This window comes from Myripristis murdjan, chromosome 20 (assembly GCF_902150065.1).
Source record: "Myripristis murdjan chromosome 20, fMyrMur1.1, whole genome shotgun sequence".
Lineage (NCBI taxonomy): Eukaryota > Metazoa > Chordata > Actinopteri > Holocentriformes > Holocentridae > Myripristis > Myripristis murdjan.
The window spans coordinates 17,458,384-17,480,886 of record NC_043999.1 but is presented as its reverse complement, the minus strand read 5'-3'; the positions used below and the strand labels follow the sequence as shown (position 1 = coordinate 17,480,886).

The 22,503-nt window shown below is 40.9% G+C and overlaps 2 protein-coding genes across 5 annotated transcripts in view; one reads left to right on the top strand and one right to left on the bottom strand.

Moving 5' to 3' along the window:
* Positions 1-151: 151 nt before the first annotated feature.
* Positions 152-15,287, bottom strand: pign (phosphatidylinositol glycan anchor biosynthesis, class N). Of its 2 annotated transcripts, none has more exons than XM_030079842.1 (29): positions 14,746-15,287; positions 14,090-14,354; positions 13,822-13,943; positions 13,491-13,589; positions 13,138-13,244; positions 12,637-12,761; positions 12,243-12,373; positions 12,017-12,136; positions 11,770-11,810; positions 11,567-11,626; positions 11,214-11,306; positions 10,670-10,725; positions 10,222-10,300; positions 9,392-9,574; positions 9,089-9,228; positions 8,723-8,822; positions 8,391-8,483; positions 7,515-7,606; positions 6,210-6,315; positions 5,615-5,723; positions 5,305-5,407; positions 5,086-5,188; positions 4,629-4,715; positions 4,261-4,316; positions 3,502-3,577; positions 3,209-3,282; positions 1,834-1,876; positions 1,293-1,345; positions 152-1,082 (listed from the first exon to the last, which is right to left on the bottom strand). In XM_030079842.1, the coding sequence occupies exons 2-29, from the start codon at positions 14,314-14,316 to the stop codon at positions 959-961; spliced, it is 2,802 nt and encodes a 933-aa protein (XP_029935702.1). In that variant the 5' UTR covers positions 14,317-14,354; positions 14,746-15,287; the 3' UTR covers positions 152-958. The 2 variants fall into 2 exon arrangements, with proteins under 2 accessions (XP_029935702.1, XP_029935703.1); XM_030079843.1 differs by having other exon boundaries at positions 14,879-15,287.
* A 163-nt stretch (positions 15,288-15,450) lies between these two features.
* Positions 15,451-22,503, top strand: part of relch (RAB11 binding and LisH domain, coiled-coil and HEAT repeat containing) — a 47,375-nt gene continuing 40,322 nt past the window's right edge. For all 3 annotated transcript variants that reach the window (XM_030079152.1, XM_030079151.1, XM_030079150.1), the window contains exon 1: positions 15,451-15,994. In XM_030079152.1, the coding sequence (XP_029935012.1) occupies positions 15,532-15,994 (463 nt within the window). In that variant the 5' untranslated portion in view covers positions 15,451-15,531. The remainder of the gene's footprint in view (positions 15,995-22,503) is intronic.

The window sequence follows — 22,503 nt, the reverse complement described above, 5'->3', positions numbered from 1 at the left end:
GAACATACAACAAGATGTACATTTTCTTACATTTTCTTATGACTGTTATTCATAGTGATATCATAGTGGCTCTTCAAATCCCTGTAGAGGAAACACTTAGCTTACTCACAATAACAACTCAACAAGTTATCATTATTGTTTTTTTTTTCCCTTTAATTTTGTTTAAGGACAATAACATTTATCTTCATATTAAACATCCTTCCACATATCCACACCTGGATGCTGCCCATTACAAACACAGATTTCTACTGGTGGCTTCTGAGCAAGTCTCCAGAAGCAGCTGGGGTTTAAGTGCCTTGCTCAAGGGCAACTCAACAGCAGCTATAGAGAGAGGGTTTCTCATTCACTTACCCATCCATTTAGTCTAAGCTAAGGCCCAAGGCCACCGTCACCCTAATATTAAAATACACTACATTATAAAAACACTGGCACTCAAATTTTGAGATGATGTGGCTTCAATGCGTCCACCTTTCTGGTCTGATTCACAAGACTTTTTTGGTTCCTCAGCATCAGTGATAACCGCCCAATCACAATGAATTAAAAAAAAAAAAAAAAATCCTTTCCATCTAAACAAAGCTAAACTAAAATGAGTTCGGCAACTATACTGGAAACAGTATTACATTAACTTGCTAAGTTACCAAGCACACTTGGCTATGGAATAATTCACAGTGAAATATTCAAGTATACTTAGCCATTGCATTAATGTTTAACACACAGAGCTTCAATGTACAGGTACAGGATTAGTGTTTGTATATGTATATTGAGTCCTAAAAAACTGTTTTCATCCTTCATCTTATCTAAGCAAACGTTTTTTAAATAATGCAAATGCCCAAGAATGGTATCTAAATAGTCAAATAAATATTAATATAAAAACGTTCAACACGTTTATGTGTGAAGGTACTGAGACACATACACACACACACACACACACACACACACACACACACACACCCCAAATTCAGGTGAAGTGCATCTTGCGTCTCTTCCACAGAATGAGTCTGCGCGAGGTGAGAATGTGTGTGACCACACTGAGCAGCATCAGGAAGATGGTCATAGACATCACTATCACGTAGTGGCTGATGCTGTAGGAGACAGAGAAGCAGGGTGAAATTTGTGGTTGTGGTGTGTTGTGGGGATGTGTATAGCATAAAAACCACTGTCATGTGGTTGCCAAACAGTTGGCAAAGACAAGACGGAAGCAGACTACTGAGGAGGGAGGGTATGTGTGCTTTGGTTGGGTCAGATCATTGATTAATGAAGCATATAATTTGTCTATTACACCATTAACTTACCTGGTGCCAATGTCTAACCAACTCCCATAGTCCTGGACCAGGAAGAAAAAGTGCTGAGGACAAGAGAGGAGAAAAGAGAAAAGAAGCGAGGGTGAAACACTGAGCAGCTAACTGGAAATCTTGTCTGTGTGTTTTCTGTAAATGTATCCTGAGTTTTGTGGTTTAACTGTTTCTCAATCTACCCACTAAAATAAGTGCCATAGTCACAAGCTTCCTATTGTGCCATTTGTTGACCCTGTAATGTGCTGCAGAACATGTGTAACCTGCGTTGCTGTTGTGTTGTCCCAATCATAATGTCCTGTTACTACCATCACTTGTTTTTTTTGGTGTATTGAAGCGTATACAGTGTAAGTTTTGAGTCGTGCACACGTGATGCACTCAACTTTAACAAACAAAATGAAGATATGATGCAGTGTCCTGAAATCGCTAATTCCTTTATTCTCCTCTCCTTTCACTTGAGATGTGTTGGAGAATGTGTCGCTTGGGCTTTTTTCCCTTCTGAGCACTTTTTTATATTATGATCCAACTGCAAATGCCTTACCAGAGCCATCAAGTCTGAGATGACCAGGACAATGAGGAATAAACTAGAAAACAGAAAAGACAGAGACAGAGGGGGACAAAAAGGAAAGGATTACATGCAAGCTCTTGGACACTGAAGCCGCAGCAACAGCACATACACTATATTGACATAAGTATTGGGCCACCTACACATTACACCTACAGGCGCATTTATGACGTCTCATTCTAAATATATAGACATTAATAAGGAGTTGGTCCCCCAAACCCTGACTCGTCCATCAGACTGCCAGAGAGAGAAAAGCATGATTCATCACTTCACAGCATGTAGCAGAGTTCAACAGTGGTGTGCTTTACACCGCTCCATCTGACGCTTGCTGTTGTGCTTGGTGATGTAAGGCTTGTGTACAGCTGCTTGGCCATGGAAACCCATGTCATGAAGCTCTTGGCTCGCAGTTTTTTGTGCTGATGTTAATGCCAGAGGAGGTTTGGACCTCTGCAGTTATTCAGTCAGCAAAACGATGGCGACTGTTAAGCACTATGCACCTCTGCACTCAGCGACCCCGCTCTGTAACTTTATGTGGTCTGCCACTTGGTGGCTGAGTTTCTGTGTTTCCTAAATGCTTCAACTTTGCAACAAAGCCACTTACAGTTGATGGCAGAATATCTAAGAGGGAAGAAATATCACAAACTGACTTGTTGCAACATGACATCCTATTACATTACTATTACAGTACCACACTGGATTTCAGTGAGCTCTTCAGATCGACCCACTCTTTCACAAATGTTTGTAAAGGCAGACTGCATGGCTAGGTGCTTGATTTTATACATCTGTGGCAACAGGAGTGAATGAAACACCTGAATTCAATGATGAAGGGGTGTACCGCAATTCTTTTGTCTATATAATGTATTTACATCCTGAGCATATATATTTATACCCCTGTTAACATACATAGAACTAGAGACAGTGCTGAAAACAACACACATATTGATATTTGATCATTTAATCATTTAAACATTCAACGTGACACATGGATTAGGCTTTGTGTTTATGCAAAATTTGAGACAAATTAGAAATAAGCCTTCTACAAAGATGGTTATTTCAAATCTCAACATGAAATCTAGTCAAAGATACTGTGGCAATCTGAAATCAGCCTATGAATGCATGCCTCTGCACAGCAGTCACACATCTGACAGGACCGGTACCTCAAGATCACCAGTGGTTTACATTTGCATTACTTCCTCCAGTCCAACAACTTGAGCTTATATAAAGTAAAGTGATGCAGTTGGTGCTTCCTGAGTAAACAAGTCAGGCCTTGATGCTCTTTTGTACTGGCTCTAATTTCCTGGGTTCACTAAATCACACTGTCTTATGTTAGAGGTTCTAGCAACAGAGTTACCTTCTAGATGAGAGCTGTGTCGCAACTTGGATGGTCTCAAATGTACACATTACTATTATAAACGGTATGATAACCTGAAAGAACAAAGGACAAGGCATTTAAGATTTCACAAATGAATTCAGGGAAATGCTAAGTGTTCAAATGTAATAATAATAATAATAATAATGATAATATAATTAATAATATAATGAATATGAAATGAAAGGATCTTTTCCCCAATGTAAAAGTAAGGGAATGAAAAATGTAAAAACTGCAACAACAGTCCCTGAAAAAAAAAAAAAAAAAAAACATACCTTCCACATCATCAGCCCTCCCATGATGAAAGGGTTGAAGACAGTGAGGAAGCAGTAGACAGACGCTGGGTCAAAACTGGACAGAGGCAGAGGACAGAGGAGAGAGTGACCACAGACAAAGTGGTTGAGATACTGATGATTGCTCTAAGTTTGATTCTGCATGCTGGCACACATGGCAGAATGTAAAACATCCTCCCAAGGCTTAGAACAACACATAAAACAGACAGCAGGCTGGGGCTGGGCGATATAATGACTTTATATTGACATCCTGATGTAAGATAAGATTTAGTCTAGGAATTTGGATAATGATAATATTGTGATAGGACATCAGTGTTGTCATTACCTGGGTTTAAAGGTTGCATTACAGAAAAGGAATGCAATTTTCTGAACTTGTTTGACTGTTTTATTATTTGCCTCTACCTGTGCAGTCATCATATCCACATTACTGATCACCAAAAGTCATCCCCACAATATTGTCACAACATCAATATTGAGGTATTTGGTCAAAAATATTGTGGTATTTAATTTTGTCCAGATTACCCAGGTGCACGGTAGAGAGATTGTGAGATTTGTTAAATCAGGCTAATTTAGAGGAAATTAGATCTTAATGAAAACATAAATCTTAAGTGACGATATGCACAACATGTACTTACACGCAATGCTTTTAGTGAATCATGACACAGGGACTACATGCACAAGTATACACATGCACGTGAATGTATAAGCACGCTCACACACAGATATACATAAAACAGAAACCTGTTAATGGAGGCTATGTTCCCTGTGCCAAAGAAAGCTGTGATTACAAAAAATACCTGATGTAAGCATTTAGTCAAGGAAAGAGCCACCCCACTGTCATAGATAGATCAGAGAAATGCAGTCAAACTCTAGCTCACTATTACTAGATATTCAGACACCCTGTAAATGTTTTGTTCCTTTATCTTAGCATATCTCACCACATTTAAAAGCAAAACTATAGTTTGAACAGGGAAACACTTTAAGATCATATCTACTGAAACCTGTACCTAGACTAAAATTGTATGCACAAGCAATTTAAGTTTCTATTAAGCCTTATTGGGCTTTCATTTGTTTTTGCAGTTGCTATTATTCAACTACAACAAGGATACAAAAAAATAAGATCTTCTGATGTCATCCAACTTCAGTTGTCGGAGCTTGGTGATGTCAATGTTCTCTGAGAAGTCAATAGTGGAAAGCTGGAAACACACAAACAAGCAAATACACACAACTGAGAGAGCACCAACACCCACATGGCTCGCCATATATACTTTAAGGCAGGGGTGTCGAACCATGTGCCATGGAGGGCCAAGAGGCTGCAGGTTTTCATTCCAACCAAAAACTCCACCAGGTCATTTCACTGATTAGTTCCTCCTCTCTGCTTGACGGTGAGGTGATCAGTGAAATCACATGGTGGAGTTTTTGGTTGATATGAAAACCTGCAGCCTCCTGGCCCTTCATGGCACATGCTTTGACACGTGCTGTGAAGGATCAGTCAGTATTGTGAACTCATGTGACAGTATCACATGAGAGGGGAGTTCCATGTTTGAGTTAAAGACAGAACACTACCTCTTGCCTGCCAGACACACCCTGAGCGAGCATGGCTTCTTGTTCAATGTTGATCCATACATACATCAACCAGGACAGTACAGGGGGGAACAGGGCCTCAGACCTGGGTTGCAGAAAACACCCCAAAACACATAATTTGACAACCGCTCAGCCTCATCATAAAGATAAAACTCCATGGGGGTATTATATTGTGCGTGTGTGTGTTTTGGCATGTCTTACCCAGTGCTGAGCAGCAGGTATGTAGCTGTGAGAGAGAGGAATATACTGAGCAGGCGGTGGAAAAGACGAGTAGAGCTGAACAAGGGAACCAGCATGGAAGATCCTGAAGAAAGCAAAGTGACAAGAGAGAAGTTAGCGAATATAGTATGTGTCATTTTAGGAGGAAAAAAGGGTCCTAAGACACACCTAGGAACAAATGCATTCAGTTAACATCTTGACCCCAAGAGAATCAACCAATATAAGAAAGATCTGATTGCTTTCCAAAAAAAATTGAACATTAACACTATATAAAGATGGGGAGTGGCTTTACCTAATGTGGTCCAGCTGATGATCTGGCTGAAGAGGGGTAGGCCTTGTTTTTGCTGCAGACTGGAGTGTGTGAGGTTTGGCACGTACGCACACACTGCCACATGGAGCATCTGTTGAGTTTCATACATTAGAGTACATAAGTGTCCAAAACGCGTGGAGATGTACACGCACACATTCTTGTCTTTTTTTGTTTATCATTGTGAGGACATTGTGCTGACCTCCATTCATATTTTACAGCCCTCTACAGCCTTCCCCTAATCATAACCATAACCAATGAATGCCTGAGCCAAACCCTTACATTAACCTTAACCTAAACATAATCCTTAACCCTAACTTTAACTTAAACCTAATTCTAATTTTAACCCTAACCTTAGCCAGTGACGCAGAATTTGCCTTTGTAGTCAGGGGACCGGCAAAAATGTCCTCACTTCCCAAAAATGGCCCCACTCTGTTGGTCAAAAATACATTCTGGCCCACACTGTGTAGCATTTACAAGTGCACACACACACACACACACACACACACTGAGAAGATGAGTATAACGGCCACACACACTCTCTCACCCACACACAAAGCATGACACATTCAGTAGTCACCTGGGCAAAGAACTGCTGTTTGTCACTAAGGTGCAGTGGTGTCCGTTGTCGTGACGACAAGAGGTAGCAGACTGAGGTGAAGAGTGTGAGTGCACCTGCACAGGTACTAAGCACACAGTTATGACACTTATTATATTGTTATTATAATGATTATCAATACATATTGAAGTGTAGCTATGTTTTGGCATATTTGTAACAAAAAAGTGTAAAACAAACAAATGCAGATTCTGCCCAGTCCCACAGATTTTAAACAGATTTTATGTGAATGTGATCTCAGCTCTCTGGCTCCCTGGTTGATCAGCTGCCTGCATGTTTTCTACAGGGAGCACAGTAACATAAAATTACTTGGCTTGCTAGTTAATGTTAACAAGTCATTAGCAAATGTACCTTATTCCATAGTGCAGTTGATTCATAAACTGAAGTACAGTGGTCCCTCGTTTATTGCGGGGGTTACGTTCTAAAAATAACCCGCAATAGGCGAAATCCGCGAAGTAGTCAGCTTTATTTTTTACAATTATTATAGATGTTTTAAGGCTGTAAAACCCCTCACTACACACTTTATACACTTTTCTCAGACAGGCATTAACATTTTCTCACTTTTCTCTCTTGTTTAAACACTCTCAAAGTTCAAACCTTCGTAGAAAAATAAGTCCAGTATTATAGAATGAACGCATTCTGTACTGTACAGGAGACACGGCACGGAGGAGATTGATTGACAATGGTCTACAGTCCCTTAGCCAATCAGGACGCAGAACACAATGCGCTGTACAAAAAAAAAAAAAAAAAAAAAAAGCATGCAAAATTGCACTAAAAAAATCTGCGAAACTGCGAGGCCGCGAAAGGTGAACCGCATTATAGCAAGGGACAACTGTACAGCTTATTTGAAAAAAAGGTGTTTTTTTACGGAATGCTTGAGCAGCTGTCTGTTCAAGTCTGTGGCTAACTAACACGCGAGAAATCTCACAGTTCACAGATAACAGATGAAAGGACGTCATCGGGGTTTATTTATACAAGGAAGCGGTTTAGAGGACTTACTCTAGTTAAGATGTGATAATTTAGTAAAGATTTCTCGATAAAACCCTTGCTTCTTTTTTGTTATATAAACGTTGCTCGATAAAGTAAAGAGTCAATTTGCATGAAATAGATTTTACCTACCTATTTATTATTTCACCATAACAGACTGGCCTGAATCAAGATGTTATTTCTGGCTTTGGAAACTACACAGTGGTTAAAAAAAAAAAAAAAAAAAAAAAAAAAAAGGATACATTTAGGGAAATAGTGGAAGATGTTTCTGAGGACACTCACACCAGGTGTATGTTGGGTTCTCTACCAACAACAGGCATCAGGGGGAAAGCAGCCAAACACAGACAGCCCAGCAACCAGCTGACTGAACGGAACTGAACACAGAGACAGAGAGAATAAGATCAGTACCTAAAACCTACACTGATAATATAGAAATGCAAGTGGCATCAGTACAAATTAATTATCAGTACAATACAATACATCAGTACTCAACTGTCATTAAGTACTGAGTCTTAAGATATTATTTTCTTGATACTTGCTACTTAATCTGAAAAAACTGAAACTCCATCAGAAACAAGTGGAACTACGTTCTACATCTCAAACATAAAACATTTGGGTGAAAAAGATGTCATAACTGCAAGTGATATTTTGCATGTCATATTTCCATACTGGCAGTTTGCCACGGAGTCCCTTGCAAACAGGTAAACCTTTGTTAAGTTTGGATGGACGTACAAGATGCACCTTTGTGGTAAACATCATCCATGCAACACGGCCATACAGTTTAGATTTTCAAAACTCTACAAAACCTCAATTCAAAGGAATGCATTTTTTGTCTGTCAAGGTTGTTGCATATTTTCTACAGCTGATCTCAGATAGATTTGCAATTTTGTCTCTCTCTCTTCAGACATGTGATTAGGAAATTTCATCAATTTACTTTTCCTTCATGAGTAACTTCATCTACCGGCAGCTAATAATAGAAACTGGATAAGCACAGCATAGACTATGAACACGTTATTTTAATGAATCCAAAACTTCCTGGACACTGGTTATTTCCATGGCCTTTTCAGGTTAGGGAATTACTATTATCATATTATTCAAATCACATGGCTTTGCTGTGTTTTTCCTGACCATAGCAACCATGATCTGTGATGGCTTTACCTTTGCCTTGCCATACAGGCCAGACAGGATGGGCCAGACAGAGACAACAGCCAGGCCAACAGTCAGCATGGCGCGATGGAAGAAGCTCACCACCTGGGGGCAGCAAAGGTAAACTTATCCACAGTACAGCAAGTGAGCCCTTTAAAAAGAACATTTTGACTTCATTCCAGGAAATCTGCCTCGGATATGCAAGTGCACTGTGAATAATGGAAGAGTCCTATAAATTCTGAACAATTTTCAGTGAATGTGAAGTTAAGCTTGAATCTATTAAAGCAGAAATATGCCCATAAATTGTCAAAATTAGAAGACATTACAGACTGAAAGATACTTACAAGCAGCTCAATCCCAAATGTCACCAGCACAAAATAGCCAAAACATTTACACAGTGGCAGAGAGGGAGCTGAATGAACCAAATCTGTTAGAGTCCCAGACCTAGAATGAATCATTAATGAGATTATTCTTTGCTGCTAATAACAAAACAGCCAGCACTGTCCTTTCATCCATGTACACAACATGAAGGAAAGATGTGAATGGATACACTTCAAAGGATCAAATCAACATCACATTAAAGCTGATCCAGACAGGAGCTTAATTAGATCTGTTCAAACAGTGTTATTACCATTGAGTGCTCAGTCTCCACTGAAGTGTGATGACATTTACTGGCACACTGTGAGTGTGTGTGTATGGGTGTTACTCACTCTTTGAGCACAGAGTACCATACAGGAACAGGCAGAAGACAGTATATGTAGTAGGTTACAGGACTACTTTGGATGAACAGGAACACTGTGATCACCACTGTCACACACACACACAGCTTCACCAGGGTTTGGCTGAGAATCTGAGAAAAAAATGTAACAAAGCAAGAGGTTCATATTTTCCTCATCTGGTTTGGCAAAAGGGGGTATATGTGATGTGTAGATTTGAAATTAAATAAATAAATAAATAAATAAATACAGTCATGATCATTGTGCATGATCATCAAAGCATGTGTGTCACCTGACCTGGGCAGTGTGACTGGGCGGCCTCCTGAGACCGGCGTGGGTTTTCAGTATCAGCAGGATGACATATGAGGTCCAGCCGACAAATCCCAGCACCACACTGCAGCCCAGGAAGAACCTGTCATAGGTGTGGTAGTAGACCAGCCCCTCCAGGGCGTGAGATATCACAGATCTGCACAGAGAGATCTGAGCAGGGGTGTAAGAGGGCGGATAAAAACAGAGCACAAGAAGACAAAAAGAAGACCAATTAGTGAATGTAAAGGAAGAGGATGGGTTTGACTTTGGCAGAGGAAAAATTAAAGAAATGGGTAAAAACAAGAATCAGCAAAGATAAATGGAAGGGAAATTAAAGCACAGAAGTACAAGAGAGACAAAAGTGGTAAGGAAACAAAAAAGAAGCTTGGGAAGGAAAAGATCAGTCAAAAATCTTCCTCTGTTCAGTCCATTCAAATTCAAATTGCTGGTTCCAGTGTTCAGCTACTTTCAGTTTTTTTGGCATTACATTCTTGGGGTTAAGTATTTTATCTTTATTTATCAGGCACTAAATAAAGAACACTGTCTAACTTGCTCATACATAAACTGACTATTGTGTTCCAAAGTGGTAACTGGTAGTTTTTGCGGAAAATATAAAATGCAAAATGTTACAAATAGGTTATATAACATCGAGTGTACACTTTGCGTTGCATCATAATTATACATGTATGGCTCATCGACATACACTGAGTAACTTTTGTGTTTTAAAAACTACACTTATGCTGCTAATTTGTTTTGGTGGGTTACCTAAATATAACCAGTAAACCCTTGCAGATCTGAGTCTTCTCCCTGATACTCACAACATCCTCATACTTCTCTAGCTGAATCAGTATTCTGGCCTGGTGGATGAATTCTGCTTGCTTTGACTCGGTCAGTAGTCTGGAAAAACAGACAGACAAGGCAAAAGAGACAACAAGTCATTGCACTGAATTGTGGTTGCAAATACAATGATTAGTTGAGATGCGTTTGATATTGTTACACAACCACAGCGGCTGACAGCCATACACACAGATAGCCCCTGTTTATTCTTTGCTTAGGCAAACAACAGAATACTTGAATAAAAGACTTTTCTGGCAAATTTCCTCTCTCTGCAGGAGCTTTCTGGTTCATTCTGATATTGTGATGTATCTGCAGCTCTTGTACACTTTGTGCATAACATGAGCTGAACATGCCAGAGCTCTTTGATACAGTACATTTCGTCAGAAATGATGAGTAAAACTCACCAATTAATAGGCCATTTGTACTTACTGGAATGGAGTGAAGAAAAAGGATAAAGTGGTCTCCTTTTTCTGGGTCATTTTCACCTGGAAAACACAGGTAGCTCACTCAGCATAGATTTATATAGTTTTATGCACTGTTACATACAATGTACAGGTATTGGTTTAATGCAATTAGAGTTTTGAACTTCATATGTAACACAATATGTACTATATATAGATATAGATAGATAGATAGATCTATACCTATCTATCTATCTATCTATATATATATCTATAGATATCTATAGATAGATAGATAGATATAGATATATACACACACACACACACATATACGTATATATATATATATATATATATATATATCAATCATTACAAAAATGCTATCAATTAAACTGCTGATACAGAAAAATGGTATCAATTAAACTGCTGATATAGAACTATTACTAAAAATAATTACAAATGTATCATATTTTACATAAATAATTACTTTTCAGAGACATATTATTTTACTGGTTTCTATGGCATTGTGACGGTCAGTAAGTCCTTAATAACACAGCTATAGGCTGCCATACCTTAAACTGTTCCAGTATCTGAATAGCATTAGTATAGATGCTCTCTGCCTTGAACTGGTCACTGTTGTTGAGGTACAGGAGAGGTAACACACCCTGAAGACACACACACATAAACTGTATATTAATTTTAACAAAAAGCATAACGAATGAATGAATATAATGAACATGTGAACACATTTTTTCATTAACATTTTAAGCCCTTTCATAGCCATCAGAGAGTTAAACAATACTTTAAAAATCAATTTTGATAACTGTGGTAATATGCTGAGCACTTAAATTCAAACAGTAGATAGTCAGTATTAAGAGACTGACTAGAATAATTCCTTTGTCTGTTGCTGAGGCTGCGCACTTACAACAGAGTTGACAGGGATGGGAACTCCGATGAGGGACGCCATGAGCGGGGCAATGTCAGCCTGCAGAGCAAAACACAAAAACAGTCTTTCATTTAAACGCTTAGCTTTCTGTTTGCTATTCTACAGCTTTTACATGCTATAAATACAGTGGCACTGATTGCTGGTTGTGACTTTATGAAAAAGCACCACATCATGCGTCTCACTTGATTAACGTCAACCCTGCGGAAGTGCTCCAATTTCCAGTCTGCAAGAAGTGAAAGAGATAAAAAATGAACACAGAAACAATTCAGGATGATTTTTATTTAAGTAGATTAAAAACAGTCTTTAGTGGCTTTTTAAGTCCACAGATGAAGTGCAATTCAACTATGACTTCTATAGGACATTTTTACAAGAAAACCTGCTTGAAAGATATGAAAAGCAGTGATTTCAGCAGATTTTTCAGTTTAATACCTTGTAGATATCCATCGCTGTACGACTGAGGGTCAGTGACTCTCTGTGCATGATGAACCCCAGCTCCCCACACCACTAAAGGGGTGAGCGTCTCAGAGGGATGGCCTGCACCATGGGACCCTGGAGACATACACATAAAAATGATATAAAAGCAGCTTGTGAATTCTCATACATGTTAAGTCACTGATAAACATTAATGCTCCATATTTGACATGCACCATCTTACCCCAGTTGGTCATGCCGTGATCGGAGGTGAACACATAGGCTGTTCTGCCATCATAACCAAAGAATTCCTCTACCACTGACACCAGCTCGGCTACACCAGAGTCTACTAGAGCAATATTATCCAAGTACTCCCTGGACAAAACATAAAAACAAAGAAAGTGAATGATATGAAAGAATGATATAGCCATATATATGAAGTTACAACTACTGATCTAATGGAATAATCTGTAAGTCTATAAATTACTTTAACTTAGGGTGAGGTTCTACATTATGATGAAGAATTATGCAGTACAATAAAATGTGCTGTCTCTAACAGAACAACAGAAATGAGAGCAAACAATAATATAATCTACTGTTTGATGGATAACATTAGATGTGCAGGGTCTTCTACTCACTGTGACATGGGTCTGTGAGCATGTCCATTAGTGTCTATGCCCAGCAGATGGAGGAAGAAGACATTCTGACCCTCATTGAGACTGGCCTTAAGACTGGAGTTAGACTTTGCTGACTGGAAAAACAGCTGAAACAGAAAAAAGGAAATATAGCTGAACTTATTCAAGAAATAAACCAGCAGAACCTCGCTGATAGAACCAAAAACCCAAATACAGCTGGTAATGGCTGGACTATAATACACTGTAATGGCTACAAGTGGCATATTTCATGCTGTACATGCTGTTTTGTATTCTTCCTATCTATCTAAACAGATATAGAAAACAAACAAAAAAAGGCATTCAGTCGTGTACTAATGTAAGTTAGCAGCACACTGAAAATACGCAGAAACCAGCAAGAATTTAAAATCAACTCCGAGTACAATCTCAATAAGGCTAGAGTGTTTTCTTTGTAAAATCACATTATTATCATTATCGTCATCATTATGAGTACTTCCACCAACATACTTTGACTTGAGCGAACACCCAGCTGTCCAGCCTGGAGGCGTCTGTGGAGGCGAAGTCCTCCTCCTCTGCTGGGTAAGTGTGGGTGTACACATGGTCCCCACTGGCACCTGGAACACAGACACGAAAACATGAGCTTTAAAAAACAGATGAAAAATAATCATTAGTACTGTGAAATTAATGTGATAAATAAAGCAAGCCAGGTTACTAGGCTGGCTTTACATAAAGTACAGAAACATGCTGCCACTTTAACTGAGTTTGAGGTTGGTTACTAATATTGTCCATCTATTGTGTTTATATTGATTAGTGTCTGTTTATATAGTTGGTGTATGTGGGTGGGGAGTGTGTGTGTGTACCTTTGGCAAACATGGGCAGAATATCAGGGCTGCCCCAGCACCAGGTGTGTCTGCTCTCATTGAACACTGAGTCAAACTCCACAGGGTTCTCCTTCCAGCCTGAACACAGTCACACACACACACACACACACACACACACACACACACACAAAAAGGTCAATGGACTTGCTGTCAAAGCTATGCTGACACTAAAAAAGCCCCACACATACACAAATTAATGAATCCTGGATACTCCAACATGTTCATTTATTGTAAATTCATACAGCCTTTTCTGTACTGGACTCATCAACACACATACACACAAGCGTGCACGCATACACACTTCCTGTACCTTTTGCAACAGCACTAACGTCCTCATAGAAGCCAGCGATGAGAGCAACATGGCCAGGCCGCGACTCAGTGGGCACATGTGTGTGTGATACACCCCAGGTACCTCTCTCCTCCATCACACTCCTGATATTGATACATGCACATATAAACACACACAAAAAAAAAACTCATTACGATGGATACACATACAGCATTCTGTATTGGAATAATTAATACACACACACACACACCCCACATCAAAGCCCATTCCTGTGTATCAGTGTCCTAACCTCAGGTAGGGGGCCCTGGATGAGCCATTGGGATTGAGGGTGTAGAGGCTGTCTGCCCTGAGCCCGTCGGCCACCACTAACACCAGTCTGGAGGCTGGTGGGGGCAGCGGAACCATCTGGGGTGTCATGCCATGGACCAGGGGAGAGGTGAAGTAGATGTCAAAGATGGAGATGAAGAAGACCACGTGGACCGCCAGCCCGACCAGAAAGAAGGTGATTGTTCTCATTTTGAGCAATAAGGGGTGTTGTCAGAGCCACCCAGAATCTGCAGAAGTAGAGTTGGGTGAGGAGGGAGAGAAGAATAAGGAACCATGTAGCACTGGAGAGAGACTTATAGAAAGAGATTTAGGACTGATGACAGGAAGCAAGTCTAAGATAGAATGATAAGACAAACATGCAAGGTACAATTGTACAATGAAAAGACACATGCATATTTGTGCATAAGGGGCCAGTAACAGAAAAGAAGGATGTTTCAGTGTCATGGACCAATGTAATGGGCACATTGATGGCAATCAAGAGCAGAGATAATCCCTATGTGGCCATATGTCAGCTGACCAATGTGGACTTTTTTTTTTTTTTTTTTTTTTTAATTTTGTTTGCTTTTTACAAAGTAGTAAGTTAGAAAAGTGGCATCTCCTTTATACAAGATGTTTTACCTTTTCTCCATCTGCGTCTTTCAAATCCAAACATACAAGCAGGCGTCACGCTGTCTCTCTCTCTTGAATGAATGGAGGAGCAGGGTTTATGGCATCTACAATACAGCACTGTCCTACCATACAGCTCACCCACCTGTTATGGTATCTGTTTTAGCTTGCTTCCTAACTTGGTGGAGTTGACCAGATGAATCTTCAGGGAGTCCAGTACAAAGGGCGTTTACCTACGCGAAACGGTACGAACAGGCTAATCTAAGTTTACTAGCCCTGCTGTCTTCTTTCTAAGTAGATTAGAGCAAGAAATTCAGGTACTATGAGAATCCACTTCCTTGTTGTGACCTGACGTTTGAACTGCTCTGTGCCGCTGAATTGTGGGTACTGTAGTTGTAGTATCAATTGCCCAGACACCTCTCTTTGACACTTTACCCTTCTTAAGACGTTTATCAGTGAAAACGCAAAGGCTCTGTCTTTTAATAAAACGACTGTTTGGGTTGTCGTCGTAATAGTGTTTAATGTTGCTATTTCACAACACGTTAGCTAGCAGCAATAAACTGTCAAACGTGCCCTGCCCAGTTTTCCTTGCGTCCTGCTCACATCCAATCACTTTCTAGTATTCCTGAAAAGAGGCGGGCTTGAGGATGACATTCCCCAGTGTTGACCTATCACAGTTCCGCACTCTCTCCACTTGTCAAAGCAAACGTTAGCTAACCAGGTAGCGTATCCATTCAGGAAGACGGGGGTCTGATTATTAGCCTAGCCTGGGTTGCTAAAAATCTTGATAGTGCAAAAATGGCGGCGGGTAACGTCAACCCGTTTAATCTCAGCGATTCAGATGAAGAGGCTGAACGGCGACCGAGTGAAACGGCTGACACAGAGCGAAGCCCCAGCGACGGGGCGCCAGGGCCCCCGCCAGGCAACCCGTTCTCCCCGCCTGCGGACGCCGAGCCTCCGTCGCTCTTGCTGTCTTGCAGCCGGACGAGCCCCAGCGGAGAGGGCATCTCTGTGTCGGCCGCGGCCACCGCCGCTATGGCAGGCAGCGGCGAGACACGGGTGTCAGTGGATGTCATTGCTGCACAGCTTTTAAGAGATCAATACATCCTCACGGCCCTGGAGTTTCACACTGAACTGCTGGAAGCAGGGAGAGAGCTTCCGAGGCTGAGGGATTATTTTTCCAACCCGGGCAACTTCGAGCGTCAGAGCGGCACTCCGCCCGCTTCCAAAGACCAGGTACTCGGACCTGGAGGACCACTGAGTAAGTAGTTGCTGCTGCTAGTAGGATAGCTAGCTGTGTCTTTGATGATGCGCTGCGAAAAGGTTAGCCTATTAGCTTGCTATCGGCAGCTGAAAACATTGGATTTGGAAAGCGGTCGATCATGAGATATCCGCTTGCTGCACCTGCTCGTCAGGTCGAGGGCCCGCAGCCAACAAGCGGCTTTTGTGGGTCAGCTGTGTTGGCTGACACAGACCACAGCATCAAAGAAACATGATTAACCAGTGACACGCTGTCTGGTTGCTGGAAACTGTTGTTTTGGGGTGATGGGTGCTTTTATTTGATCTCAGGCCTATTGTGATCAATATTGTATGTGATGCTTGAATGATAGACAGCAGTCTTTTCTCTTGTCCCTGTCCACAGGAAGATCAGAGGTGAGGGTCAGTTTCAGAGCAGTGTCCGTGCAGCTGGTAGGGATTCGGTGTCTTCAGCATAGTGGATGCTTGCATACTCTTAAGCTTGAATCCGAGGTCCTTCCATTGAAGGACAGTCTCTCTGGCCACTAGGCCACCAAGCCGCAAAATTATTTATCCCGGATTGGACTCAAACCCACATCTATTTTAGGAAACCGGCACATAATCTATTAGTTTATTGTGGTTTATTGTTCCTCACATACCAATTCGTTTCCCCCTTGGCTAAAATGCTGTCATAGTAGTGAAGTGAAGAGTGGGGTGTGTTTCTGTGGAATTTTTCCCCCAGCGCGCACACACACACACACACACACACACACACACACACACACACACACACACACACACACACAGCCAGCCTTTAAACAATGACCTACTGCGACTGAGACCCAAGAGTGTATGCACATACACACATAGATGCAAGGGGTAACCATGGTGACAGCCCAAGCCACAAATAGGGCCTGCTACAGCACAGCAGGAGTAGTGTTACCATAAACCTTAACCCAAGTGCTGCAAAGCATTGGAGGGTTATGCCACATGGAATAGAGTGATTAAAATATCTCTACCTGTCACATTTAATCGTGATGTGTGTTAAAAAGCTCTGCCTCTATGCAACAGCTAAGCTATATCAAAATGACCATGCAGCTCACAGTGGGCTTAAAAGCAGAATATTGGTCTCATACAAAGAGAGCAAGGCAGAAGGATATGAGGAAATTTCAACTTACCCTGATATCAAAATGACCATGCAGCTCACAGTGGGCTTAAAAGCAGAATATTGGTCTCATACAAAGAGAGCAAGGCAGAAGGATATGAGGAAATTTCAACTTACCCTGATGGAGTGCGGGATGCTTGGAGCCTTGCATATGGTTATCTAGAGTTTAGTATGTGGGATGAAAGTGATGCCACATGTTGCAAAATGCTCTTTCTGTACTTTTTCCTAAATGCATCCCCTTCATAAACTGTAGGTTTTAGCAGACATGACACTGTCAGTCTTGATTAGATCCAGCTTCTCAGAGTTTATTTATCTTAGATCTTGTAGGGGGGTGGTAGGAAGGAAGTCAGTGACCCGTATGCAGAGTTACACACCCCAACATCTATAAGCGTGAGACACTACAGGCTTTGAAGTGCATGGACTTGAACATACCTCTCTTGTTGAATGCCTCATTGAATGAACATAAGTGGATAATTCTTTTCACTGTCTGAAAGTGCAATTGTAAAGATCCTGTATAGCCTCTTTCACTATACTGTACATTCAAAGTGTTGTTTTTTTTAAATTATTCATATGACTCAGTTTCCACAAAAAAACAGACTGTCAGTAATAGTGTTTGCATCTTGATGACAGCAGATGTGATTTGCCACTGGGATTGTAGTTTCAAATAAACAAAATAAATACTCATTTCCTTTACACTTCATAAAAAGATGCTTGCCTCAGTCTTAAACGTCGTAATGATGGTATTCAGTGCAGATGAATGCATCGCAGTGTATTATAACACCTATCACTGTTTTGTGTGTGCATTGAGGTGTGTTAATATTGCTTCTGATGCCAGCCAAAGTCAGATTGATGGGGGTGTGCTGTGTCTCCTTTAGAAGATTTGGTGGGAGATGTTGGTTCTGACACTTACTTTTCACACAATCTAGGATTCAAGTAGTTATTGCAGTGTGAAAATTGCTGTCATAGTATTTATAGCATGATATGGAGAATTGTGCAGCCTCTGCAATTGCTACTTTTTTGCAGGCTGTGTAACTGGGCCAGATGAAGAATTTTCATTGAATTTAGTGATGTGGGCGAATTTCCAGCTTCAAGAGCCACATCAGATAGATGAATGTGGAGGAAGCACTGAATATGACTGGATTTTGTAGTTGCAGTAGAACTGGATGATTAGAGCTGTGTCAGATGACACTGTTGTGTAGTCTTTAGGGTGGGGCTGGACAACATGCTTGAGACGAGCATGAGCAGATAGCAGATGGCAGCCAGTGACAGATCCGCTGCACCTATTGTCTGTCACTGTCAGTCTCTCTGTTGATTTGAATAACTGGGCAGCGCCTGTGTCCTTTCAGTGATTGCAACAGTAAACATAAAGAAAACTCTTCTACCATATTTTACCAGTAGCAAGCTAAGATGACCTGGTCTGCCAGCTCATAATGTGTGTATGTGTGTATCTGCACCCAGAGACAAGACAGCTCTGAGAGCAGATCCAGTGCTACATGGTCCCAGTTAATACAATTATGGATGGTAGTAGCCTCTGTCATTAGCATTATCATGGAAACTCCCAAGTGGCTAGAAGCAGGGTTACACAATAACTGTCCTGTAATGGCCACATCAAAAAGTATGACAGAACCTTGTCATCTCTCCTGTTGTGAAACTACACAGGGTGTCACTAGGAAATAGTAATCTGAAAACCTAAAAAAATAAATAAATAAATAAATAAATAAATCATATCTCTGCTCTACACCGTTCAAAGGGAAAATGAAACGGTTGAGGAGAGGGGTTTGGAGGAGCCTGAGGGCATGCGACTTCTCCTCAGGGCATCATCATAGCCAAGATCCCATGTGACTGTTGGAATGATCTTTTCCTTTCTCTCAGAATGACAAGGCTCTCCTGTTGCATCGCAACAGAAAGACAAGTGGCTGTTAAAGCAGGAGGGACACCGCTCGAAGGTCTGCCTGTCCTCTGTTGTCAACAGAGCAGCTAGCTGGTTAGACAGCGAGGTCCCCAGGTGATTATTCAAATGATCTGATTCCTACTAATCAGAATGGCAAGACATTTTAATAGATTGTGCTTGAAGGTAGTCTTTCAAAACAAAGCAGCAAGCAACGTGATAAAATACACAGAATAACCCAGACCACCTGAGTTTATTAGGGATTGGTTTGCTGCATTTTATACACGATTTGATGTTGGAACAATGTATATTGTGAGGAGTGAAGCTAGGTCTGGGAGACTAGATGCTATGTGGGATTTTGGATATGTTAATATTGTGATATGGCATAGCATGCTGTCTTTTCCTATTTTTAAAGGCTGAATTACAATAAAGGGATGCAGTTTTCTGAATACATTAGACTGTTAAGCATACACACATCATGGTGTTTGATTTTGTCCATCACCCAATAGGGATGAAAAATCATGATTTTTGCGGCCGATATAGATGTCTGATATCCATTTTGTGTAAGAATTGTGACTCCAATAAAGGTGCAAAACAAGTTAAAATTTTCAGATTGGCCTGTCCTCAAGATTTTTGAAATAATAAAAGACTATGTTAGTTTCACTCTACTGCTAATTTTACAGTTGTATTAGGTGGCACACTCCTAATAAATGCTCCACAAGTGCTGATCACACAGTTAGCTAAATATTGACAGTTAAAATAATGTTGGACATCTTTTTCTAAAACTGATATCTGTCCATACCAATAGACTGCGGTAGCTTGCACAATACAATGGATCACACATCTGGTGGGTGTGCAGGTGGGTGGGCTGGTTAGTCTGATAGCCAGAGCTACAGTTTGGATTCTCACTGGGACTAACCATGCTCGAACATCCTTGTGCACACTACTATAAGGCACTAACAACTGTCTACCAAAATGGCATATAGTTGATGTCATAGTACTACATTGTCCTATTGTGTGTCACTGTGAATGCAGCCAGTGATTGTATAAACAGTTGATAGTAGTGGGCCTGTATGTGGTTAGATTACAAGCTGCATCATATCTGCAGCTGCTGCTCATAGCCACATGACACAGCAGGCCTTCTCTCACCATCCTGCTAATTTGCAAGCTTAGCAGCAGCTAGGAAGCATGAATGACTCTCTTTCCACTCCTCATTGTTCAGTTTCATATGATGTAATGAGCTTGCAGACTTGTGTTGCTCATCACTCCGAGTTACAGTGAATCATTTTGTCTTGCTGGTAGTATTTGTATGTTCTGCAACATAGGGCAGAGCACAGAACACTAAAAACAGACAGTATGTGAAAGTCAGTTAATCGTCCAGATGCAGTGACCTCCCATCTGAGACTTCAAGATAGGCTAAAACAATCACCACAGGTCACGTTGTAACTCGGCTTTCTGTGGTTTTCCTGTCAGTGAGTAAATTCAGAATGAAAGCAGTTGAGGTCACCTGTGCTGCACCCACCTACTGTTGTTTGGCTTGCACAGTAACGTCTTCACAACACAATAGGTTGTTAGTTGTTACACAACAGAGGTGCTCATTTGCAGGCCATTCCAACCATCCTATCAATAATTCTGAACTACAACTGAATAATACGGTAAAAAATAATCGTATTGCAGTTATTTTGCATTATTTTGACTGCAATATGATTCACAGTCTTTAGTGGAAATGCTATTTTTTGCGTCACAATTTTCACTGCAAAAAAAATTTAAAATGATGACTTTGGGATTTTTTTTTGCTGTCTGGAGGTTCATGAGTCATAAATTCATCAGGTGTGAAAAGACAATTTGGAGTCTAAGAACCAACAAAAGACAATAAAAGACATGTTGCAGAAAATCAGGGAAGGCTCTTCGATAAAAGAAATACAAACTGCTTCTCTCACACTCTGCTTTTTCTCATTCTTCCCCTCATTCTCTTGCCCCTTTCCTCATTTCCATCCTTATATCTTTTCTCTCATGCTTGCAGACACATAAAGTAGCAGGACAGACATTTGTGTGTGTTGTGTGAGAAAGCGATTAATGACATCGTAGGAGCCAGGCCCCATGTAGTTCTGGACAGATTCCTGCTGGCTGCCTGTTCATAACCCTCCGCCCTTCATTAACTTCTGCATGTGTCTGTGCACGCGTTTGTACGTGAATGTGTGCGTCTTAGACCGCAAAGCCCACGGTTCATTATGCGCGTTCGTGTTGCATGGCGTTCCGGTGCTGAAAAAAAGCACAGCAACTGTAGCAACTTAATTGAGAACCACATCAGAAATTTTCCACAGCCTCCACCTTATTTTGCAGTGTTTCACGCCAGTTTTACTGCATAATTCTTGCGTGAAATTCATACCTGAGGATGTAAATCTTTGTGGAATCTGGTTTACTTACACACAGATTGAGTTTGCATTAGAATTGTTTAAAAAAAATCATGCTCCAGGTGGAATTCATATGCTCTGTATGTAACCTGCAAAAGAGCTATGAGAGAATTTTACATGTAAACATGAAGTTGTGGTTTTACACAACTTCATGTGTTATTTCAAGTAGTTTTGAGTTTTGATTTGATTTTTACAGTTTAGTTATAGGCCCTCATTTTTGAGTGGCTGCTATTTGTGGCTTTGTATCCTTTGTAATTTGTGCTTCGTTGTTTCATCACATCCAAATTTCCCCATCCTAAATGGCTGCCAGGTCTTGCCAAGACGAGTAATTCAAGAGGGGTTTGATCCAATATCCTGCTCAGGCAATTAAACCTGCTAATGATGACCAACCACTTGACTTTATACTAAGGATGAAACCATCTTTTCTTTCTCTCTCCCCATCTGTGGCTCTCCATCAGCTCTTTTGTTTTCATTTCAGTCCCCCTCTCTCTTTCAGTTTTACTTCTCTCTCTTCCTCTCTGTTTCTGCTCGCTCCAGTCTCTTATCACCCCCTCTCTCCTCTCCCCTGTTCCTCTTCCCTGTCTCTATCTCTCCCCTCCTTCCTAAAAAAGCTCTTGTCACCCGCCCAATTATTTTTGCGATTCTAAGATCTCATCACAAAGTAGCGTGAAAGAGGCGTGTCGCATTCTGTTGACAGATGAAAGCTCGCTCGTAGTGTTGTGTGTTGGGGTGTGTGAGGCGTTTCTCTTGGGAGAGAGAGCTTGGAGTGTGTGTGTGTGTGTGTGTGTGTTGTGCCCAGCAGGACTGCATTAAAGAGATGACAGCCTGAAGTGTTAGACCTGTCTCAGTCTAGACAATAGGAGCCACGGGCACAAACTGAAAGGTCAGCCAAGAAGAAATACTTGTTTTCTAAATCACAAACGCACACAAAGACACATATATGCACACTCCCACACACATACATCCATGAAACTGCAGATTTCTCCCTCTCTGTGTCTCTCTCTCTCTCTCTCTCTCACACACACACACACACACACACACACATACACACAGAAAGTGCACACATG

Coding starts and splice junctions, on each gene's coding strand:
- pign (XM_030079842.1), bottom strand. CDS start 14,316: ATGAGAACAATCACCTTCTTTCTGGTCGGGCTGGCGGTCCACGTGGTC. Junction 4,716..5,085: donor GTGTGTCTGGCAGGCAAGAG/GTAGTGTTCTGT, acceptor GTGTGTTTCCAG/CTTTCCACTATTGACTTCTC. Junction 3,283..3,501: donor GAGGGCTGATGATGTGGAAG/GTATGTTTTTTT, acceptor TTGTTCTTTCAG/GTTATCATACCGTTTATAAT.